Below are 8,718 nucleotides of genomic sequence, written 5' to 3'. Positions count from 1 at the left end.
ATGTTGGGTTGACTGTTTTTGTGTTATCAAAACAGAAAGCATTCTTTATAATGTTTTCTACTTCTACTTGCTTTATTAATTTTATTAACACTTTAAGATAAGCACCGGGCTGCCAACCACAAGATCATTGGTTCAGACCTACCAGCTGCTCCTTGGAAACACTATACAGAGTTGCTGTGTCAGAACCAACTCAACCTCACTTAACAACAGTGGTCTGCTTTAGAAATGCTAGTTATTCCTTAGAACAATAAGTTATTTCATACAGTTCTACCAAGAAACAACAAATTTAGGAATCTCTTTAAAATTTTATTAATTCATATGGGCCATCTTTCTGATTAACAAAATTCATAGAATTTTGGAACTGGAAGAGTTACGATTTATTTTTATTGATTGAGTGATTGATTGATTCTAGACTTCTTATTTGTAGATGAAGAAATTTTCAATCTATAGAACTTAAATAACTTATCCAAGATCTAATAAGTAGAAGAGCCAAAGCTATAAATGATGTATTTCTTAAACCTAGGATCTGAAGCCCTATTATGGTGCTGTAGGATAAGCACTGGAGTGCTAATTACAAGGCTAGTGGTTCAAACCTACCAGTCAGTCATTCCTTGGAAACCCTATACAGGATTGCCATGAGTGAGAACTGACTTGACAATACTTAACCACAACAATAACAACAAACCTAGGCTCTGAAGCCTGGTGATTCAATGTTAAAGTGTGTGGCTGCTAACCAGAGGTTGGCATTTGGAACTCACCAGTCACTCTGTGGAAGAAAGACATAGCAGTCCGCTTTGGTGGAACCCTATGGGCAGTTCTACTCTGTCCTCTAGGGTTACTGTAAATTGGAATCCACTCAATAGCAGTGGATTTAGTTTGAGTTTAAAACTAGGCTCTGTCTACCATCTGGTAGCATAGTGGTTACAAATAGGGCTGTGAACTGCAAGGTCAGCAGTTCAAAACTACCAGCTGTTCCGCAAGAGAAAGATGGGGCTTTCTGCTCCCATAAAGATTTACAGCCTCGGAAACCCTGAACAGGGTCACTATGAGTCGGAACCAACTCCATGGCACATAACCACCACCACCACTATATGTAAACATTTGATTATGGTTGCACAGGTAATACTAGTATACAAGTACGTATGTTTGTGTGTATACACACTGACATCTGTTTCTTTCTTTCTTTCTTTCTTTTTCAGTCATACATCATTTCTCTACAAAACAAAGAAGAATCCGAGCAATAAAAGAAATGGCCAGGGTCTTAACTCCTGGAGGTCAGCTTATGATCTATGTTTGGGCTATGGAACAAAAGAACCGACACTTTGAGAAACAAGATGTGCTTGTTCCATGGAATAGGGCCTTATGTTCCCAGATCTTCTCAGAGTCCCGCCAATCTGGGAGAACGAGGCAGTGTGGACATGCAGAAACAAGCCATTCCTACCATTCTCCTTGCTCTGAATGTAGCTATTCTGTTTGCTTTAAAGAGAGATGTGATTCAAAACAGTCTCACAGCATGGACCACTCTCTGGGTAGAACCTGTTGTGTAAATATTTCTAAAGACGGTGTGGAAGAAAATGGGCTCTATAATACATTAGGGAAATCTTTTCGTTCTTGGTTTTTTTCTAGATCTTTGGATGAATCAGCTTTGAGGAAGCACATTGAAAAGGTGAGACCCTTGAAAAACACAGAAAGTTGGGCCAATAGCACTATCTCAGTTCAGCCTTCCAGACATTCAAGTTTAGACTTAGATCGCCAAGCGCCATTTTCAACAAAAGAACACACTTTAGATGAGGAAGTGTTTGTGGAAACTTCTTCCCAGAAAACCATGCAGTGGCCGAGAGTACCAGGCAGACTGACGCATTTAAATGAAGACCATCAAGAAATTAGGCAAAGTGGAGATAATCATTTTCTCAAGGGCACCAATGAAAATTGTGTTGGTGCACATAACTTAGAAGAAAGTAACCCTTCTGCTAGTAAGATATTGAGAAAGAGTTCTACAGTCGATTCCACAGACTCCATCCCAGATGACACAATTCCTGTGGGAGAACAACAGCCGGACACTTTGGATTCCAGATCCTTTATGCGCTACTACCATGTGTTTCGGGAAGGCGAGCTCTATGGCCTGCTGATGGAGAATGTGTCTGAGCTCCACATTCTGAGCTCTGGGAATGATCATGGAAACTGGTGTATTATTGCAGAGAAAAAGGAAAGTTATGATTGATCGGATCATTTTAGATGACTTCTCCAAAGGGTGAACCACATTCCTTGCACTCGATTTAGCATTGTTTTACTATTTTTTAACCCATTATGTTTCAGTCTGTAGAGACTATGAATTGAATGCCTTTTTAAATCTTTGCATAAGAATAGTGCCTGACAACCAAAGCATTCACTAAAAGGCTATTGTGGCTAAATAGTTACTAAAGAGATCTGAAGAAAAGTTATAAAATGCAGGTCAGTATGATCTGAATTTTATTTTCCTCTGAAAGTCAAAATTCTTATACGAATAGGTTGTTTTCCAGTACTATACATTGATTGCAAAAGATTCTGGGTTTTCATGTATCTTTAAAATACCACATTCTTATAAAGTAAGGGAGTAATTTCTGTTCCTTCAACTGAAATGCAGATCATGCAAGATAACAGGCTAACCTGTTCCACTGCACAGATGTCACCTGCACTAGATGTTTGTTGTTGTTGTTAAGTGCTGTCGAGTCGGTTCCGAGGAGCGGCTGGTGAGTTTGAACAGCTGACCTTATGGTTCAAACTGACTTTGCCATCTAGCGCATTAGCCCATGGTGCTTCAGAAACGTATGAGACAGAAAAAACTGACACAGGAAGTATTACAAGGATTTTTATAAATGATAAACAACACTGTTCGAAGTTAAGTAAATAATAAGGTGTTCCATGTTGCCTGAAGGTTCTTAAAGGCCTTGTTAGCATGGGAGAGTAAGGTAATGGGTACTAGGAGTTGATGCAAGTACCTAAATCATGTTTTTCTCCAATCTGGAATTATGCTTTTTTTATAGGAACTGAAGAGGTACTTATGAAATGGGAATTTGGTTGAAGCCCTGTTTCATTTTGGCTCTGAGGATTGTTAAGGTGCAGGACATTTGACCGTGGTGGGATGAATGGAATTTGTTATTTTGAGATTCTTAAAAATAAAATCTAGGCATTTACTTTCTATAAAACAATCATATGTTTTTAGTTATATTTAGGGATTAGTATAGAAAAACCTATTAGCTGAATTTATGACTTTTTATAGACAAATGACCAGTTACCCCAGAGTCAGTCCTGACTCATGGTAACCCCATGTGTATCAGAATAGAACTCTGCTCTGTAGGGTTTTCAGCAGTTTGTTGTTTAGAAGTCGATTACCTGGACTTTCTTGTGAGGCTTCTCCAGGTGAACTTAAACCTCTAGTCTTTTGCTTAAGAAAGCTGAGCATATTTGGTAAGGTCCATGAAAATGAAGACATCCTCCAAGAAATGGAGTGAGACCTAGGTCACAACAATAGTCTCAACCATACCAAGCATCGTGAAGATGGTGCAGGACTGGGCAGTACTATGTTCTGTTATACACAAGGCCACCATGAGTCAGAGCCAGCTCCATAACAGCTCACAACAACAACAGCACAGACAAAGGAATATACTGGATGTTGGGTGGTCACTGCATCCATCTGTATTTAACCAGGAGTCTATTTAAATCTTTGCCTTAGATCCTGAGACAGATAGAATTAGGAAAGGACTAGAAAACTTAGAGTCTTGGTGTGGTGCTGTGGACTAATGCGCTGGACTGCAAAGTCAGCTTGAACTACAAGTTTGGCGGTTCAAGCTCACCAGCCACTCCTCGGAAACCCTATACAGGGTAGCTGTGGGTCAGAACTGACTCGATGGCACTTAACAATTGTTGTTGTGATTGTTGTGAAGTGCCATTGAGTCTGTTCCGACCCATAGCGACCCTGTACAGGGTTTCCGAGGGTGTAAATCTTTAACAACAGAAAATTTGAAAAAGCTGAGATATAGTCTCAGATAATTCCTTTGTATGGTCTCAGGAATTCCTTAGAGGAAGACACACACACCCCCAGCGATATAGGTTGTGACAGTAGCAACAACAATTGTGAAGCTGGTGCAGAATTAGGCAGTGCTTTCTTCTCTTGTATATGTGTCCATATGAGTCGGAACTGACTTGACAGCACCTCAGAACGATTCCCTATTAAAGAGAAAATCGTTTGATAAAAGTTCAATTTTTGTTTTATTTTTCCACTAATACTAACTGCATTAATTAAAACTTCATTAAATGTTTTGTTTTGTTTTGTTTTTTTTCTTCAGTGCTTGTGTTCAAACTTAAATACATATTTTAAATGTGTATCTGAAGATTATTTTGGACTTCCATAAGATTGCATCATCACCTTAGATGATAAGGTTGTCTGGTAGAAATGATACACACGGTTTTTATTTCTCGGTGCACATTTTGCATTAGAGGAACAATGAGAAAAGACAGAGAAATAGAGTAAGTTGTAAGTTAAAAATTAATTTTTAATGTGTGTCTTCCACTTCTTAAGTTAGGACCTTAAACCTTGAGAATGAGTGGTTTTCTTGATGGAACAGAGGATTCTCGGAGTGGAGACATTCTTACAGTTAGGGTTTGGTGACCTTTAGGAATGAATTTTTCCTTCCCGTGAAGCCTGTTGTCATTTGTATTTTGAATCCTAACCTTTCTGCCAGAAATCAGTGTTTGAAGTCCTGTCTTTCTGGGGCAGCCTGCCATTTAGAGGTCATACATGGAATTCAGCTTATTAAATTATGCTAGAATAGCTTTTGTGATAACCTACATGAGCAACCTCTAAACACATACAGATCAAGTTATATGAAAGTGTTCTCTGGACTAGTTCTTGGGAGAAAAACGTTTTACGTACTTTTGACAGAACTATAAATAAAGATGAGGCTTTCTGCTCTGGTAAAGATGAACAGCCTCGGAACCCTTCTGCAGAGTAACTATGAACTGGAAATGACTTGAGACGTCTAACAACTATATAAATGAAATACACTAATAATTGCATTCTTCTCTCTTCATCTGCTGAGCCTAAGAATTATATGCATCGAGGTGTTTTTTTGTATGAAAATATCTGACTCCAAATATTTATCTCTGTGGTTGATAAACTCTCTTGAAGTGGATTAATGTAAAAAGCATTCTTAAAATTGCCTTCTGCCTTTGGATTAAAGAAAAATGCCATCGAAGAGCAAAATGTAAATAGCTTTATAATTTCACAATCTTACTCATCTTCCAGGAGTCCTGGTGTGGCGCTGTGGGTTAATGTGCCAGACTGCTAAAGCTGTTTGAACTGCAAGGTCAGCAGTTCAAGCTCACCAGCTGCTCCTCGGAAACCCTGTACAGAGTCGATATGGGTTGGAACCCAACTCTATGGCACTTAACAACAACAACAACTCATCTTCAAAAGGAAATACAAGTCATAAGTGAAACATGAATGTATACAGATTATTTGTTAGTGTTTTGTCAATCTCAATTTGCCTGTTTTTTTCTCAGTTTTATAACTTCGACTGCATTATGATGACTGGATTAAACAGTGTCTTTTTGCATCCTCTTGAACAACTGGCTTCTGGGCAGAATCTTATCACTATCTGAAATAGAGAGGAACATTTGGGGGGTGGTTGGAGGGCCCTTAAGAACATTTGTGGGCTTACCAATGATGCACTGGCCTATTTGAGGAGTTCCATGTAAATGGTTAGACAACTGGAACAAAGTGTATGAACATAGCCAAAGGATTCAATCAACATTACCTTAGAGCCAGGCAAGTGGCCTGTCTAAATCACTTTCTCAATTTCCAGTACAGTGATGAAAGCATACCAACATGTCATAAGAACCAGTAAGCCACATGCACAGATACTTTGACCAATCATAGTGATTTGCCACTTCCTTCTTATCACACTTCTTTGTGCAAGAGTGTGTGCAATTCTTGTTTGTCGTTCCATCTTCTATTCCTTTCCAAATCCAGATGTCAAGAATTCCTCTGTGACCTTAATTGTCAGGTCAAGAATTGTTAATAATCCAGAAAGAAAATAATCTAAATATAAATCAGCTAGAAACATTAAAGTATGTGTTTATTAATGATCACCAAAAGAATAATTCCTGATTGATTTTGTTTTAAAGTATACATAAACATATGTGGAGGAGAACACAAAATCTAACCCTAATAATAGTTTTTGAACACTAAGCGGAGGATATTCCTAAAAAATGAAAGATGAGTGTCTAGTTTGAGAGGGAAGAGGAAATTCGGACTAACCACTGGCCTAGCAGCTACAGTCTAAACAAAACCAACTAAAGCAGGTCTGAGTAGCTCTCTCCTAGTATATAGAAAATTTAATGCAATAATAACATCTATTCTAAATATCTTGCATTTATTATTTATAATTCTTATCACATATCTCTGAGGTAAATATACTTATTGCTCTGATATTGTAGACATGGAAAACTGAGGCGGTTTTTTAAATTAATAAAATTGCCCAAGATCACACTCATGTAAGGGGCAGAGTTCAGATAATCCCAGGCAGTCTGGCTCTGAGCCTCTGCTCTTAAACCACAGTCCCACCTACTCCTGCCCACTGGATTTCAGTGCTGGCATGGAATAACAGCCTTTCAAAGTAAATGTGATCCTCTCCTTTACAAATTAGCTTTGTTTGAGGTTAAGCAAAACTTGCATAGGCAAAGCAAGCATGACTCATTTTATTTTATCATCCTTCACTTGATTGCACTTCGAAAGATAACTGTTGTGTTTTTTTTTAACAAATTGAAGGGCTTTGGCAACCTGTGCTGAGCAAATCTATTGGCACCATTTTCCCACCAGCATGTGCTTACTTTGTGTTTCTGTGTCACATTCTGGTAATGCTTACGATTTTTCATAATGCTATTACATACTTGGAGTCCTGGTGTGGCACTGTGGATTAATGCACCAGACTGCAAAGCCGTTTGAACTGCAAGGTTGGCGGTTCAAGCTCACCAGCTGCTCCTTGGAAACCCTATACAGGGTTGCTATGAGTCACAACCGACTCGACGGCACTTGACAACAACATTACATACTTAATAAACTATAAGATTGGGTTGTTAAGTGCCGTTGAGTCAGTTCCGACTCATAGCAACTCTGTATAGGATTTCCTAGGAGTGACTGGTGGGTTTGAGCTGCCGACCTTGTGGTTCTCAGCCCCATGCTGATTCACAGCACCATACCAGAAGTCCATAAACTATAGTATAGATCCAAAAAAAAATTGTATATAACTCACTTAAGTGCAACATTTGCTTTGTTGTGTTGGCGGAACCAAATCTGCAGTAGCTCTGAGGTATGCCTGTAATTGAGTGCTAATCCCTTACATCAAGTAACCCTGGTGGCATGGCGGTTAAGCACTCAGCTATTCACCAGAATATCAGTGGTTCCAACCCATCAGGAGCTCCATAGAAGAAAACTATGGCAATGTGCTTCCAAAAAGATATGTTGTTGTTGCTGTTAAGTACAGTGGAGTCGGTTCTGACTCATAGTGTACCTGCACAGGGTTTCTGAGGCTGTAAATCTTTACGGGAGCAGAACGCCTCATCTTTCTCCCGCGGAACCACTGGTAGTTTGGAACTGTCAACCTTAAGGTTAGCAGCCCAATTCGTAACCACTACACTACCAGATCCAGCCTTGAAAACCCTGTAGGGTAGTTCTACTCTGTCCTTTAAGATCACTATGAGTCAGAATTGGCTCAAATTCAACAGGTTTGGTTTTAGTTTATTAGATAGCCCCTTACATATTTACACCCATCTTTTGTATGTTTGTTTATTTTTCATTTGGTTTGAATTAAAAAAAAAAAATCTTTGGTCATAAAATACTTTGTGATCCCCTTTTTTCCAACTCTGCAATTATTAAAAACTGCATTTCTATTTTTCCATTTATTGGGAAAGTGAGAAAACTGAAGGCTATTCAGCTAGTTCATTCATTCCATTCATTTACGGGACCTCACTATATGCCAGATACAAAAAATATGCCAATGAGTGTGTTGAGTGTGCCCAGAATATTTACAGAACCAAAAGTGACAAGCTTGAACATTTTTTGTAATGTTGTATACTTATTACCAAGTTACAGTGTATAGTTTGAGAAAAACAATATGTAAAACCTCTCTTGGAGAATCACAATACATATAAGCATAATTAAGGCCTGACTTAAAGAAAACCTAGGTTTAATTGCCTGAGCTTGCCCTAGAATATTGACATACCCTAGCAGAGGCATTCTGTGGAACACACTGCAGAAAATAATCTACCCTATATAATAAAATGCAAACTCCTTGATATGACATAAATTATGACTAGATTATTTTCAGCCTCATCTCTTGCAACTACACCTTTTTTTGTGTGTTTCCCAATATGTAATTTTAAACAATACTTTCAATGAACATTACATAATGACAAGTAATTAATTATCATATCACCTAGCTATCTGTTGGATTTCAGATGCCCTAATTGCAATCTTTTCCTAAAGGGAAATGCATGCAGCAGATTTCATTCCATCAGAGGGCATTTGAGATAAGTGCTAACACACCCCCGTCAACCAGACTGAAGAACCGTGGGGAGCATAAGGAAATTAGAGATGCACCAACAGACCCCAAACAAGAGCACTCAACTCCTCTGTGATCCCAAACTTACATCAGAATGAGGGTCTTGTTGGGTTACTTT

General features: G+C 38.6%; 1 protein-coding gene across 1 annotated transcript in view; it reads left to right on the top strand.

The window, feature by feature from the left end:
• KIAA1456 (KIAA1456 ortholog) overlaps positions 1-2,221 on the top strand; it is a 14,515-nt gene extending 12,294 nt beyond the window's left edge. Inside the window, exon 3 of the mRNA XM_006834520.1 lies at positions 1,200-2,221. Within this exon, the coding sequence (XP_006834583.1) occupies positions 1,200-2,221 (1,022 nt within the window). The remainder of the gene's footprint in view (positions 1-1,199) is intronic.
• The last annotated feature ends 6,497 nt before the right edge of the window (positions 2,222-8,718 follow it).

Source organism: Chrysochloris asiatica, unplaced genomic scaffold, assembly GCF_000296735.1.
Source record: "Chrysochloris asiatica unplaced genomic scaffold, ChrAsi1.0 scaffold00011, whole genome shotgun sequence".
Classification (NCBI taxonomy): Eukaryota; Metazoa; Chordata; class Mammalia; order Afrosoricida; family Chrysochloridae; genus Chrysochloris; species Chrysochloris asiatica.
The sequence above is the reverse complement of the archived record's forward strand: the minus strand, read 5'-3'. Positions and strand labels throughout refer to the sequence as shown.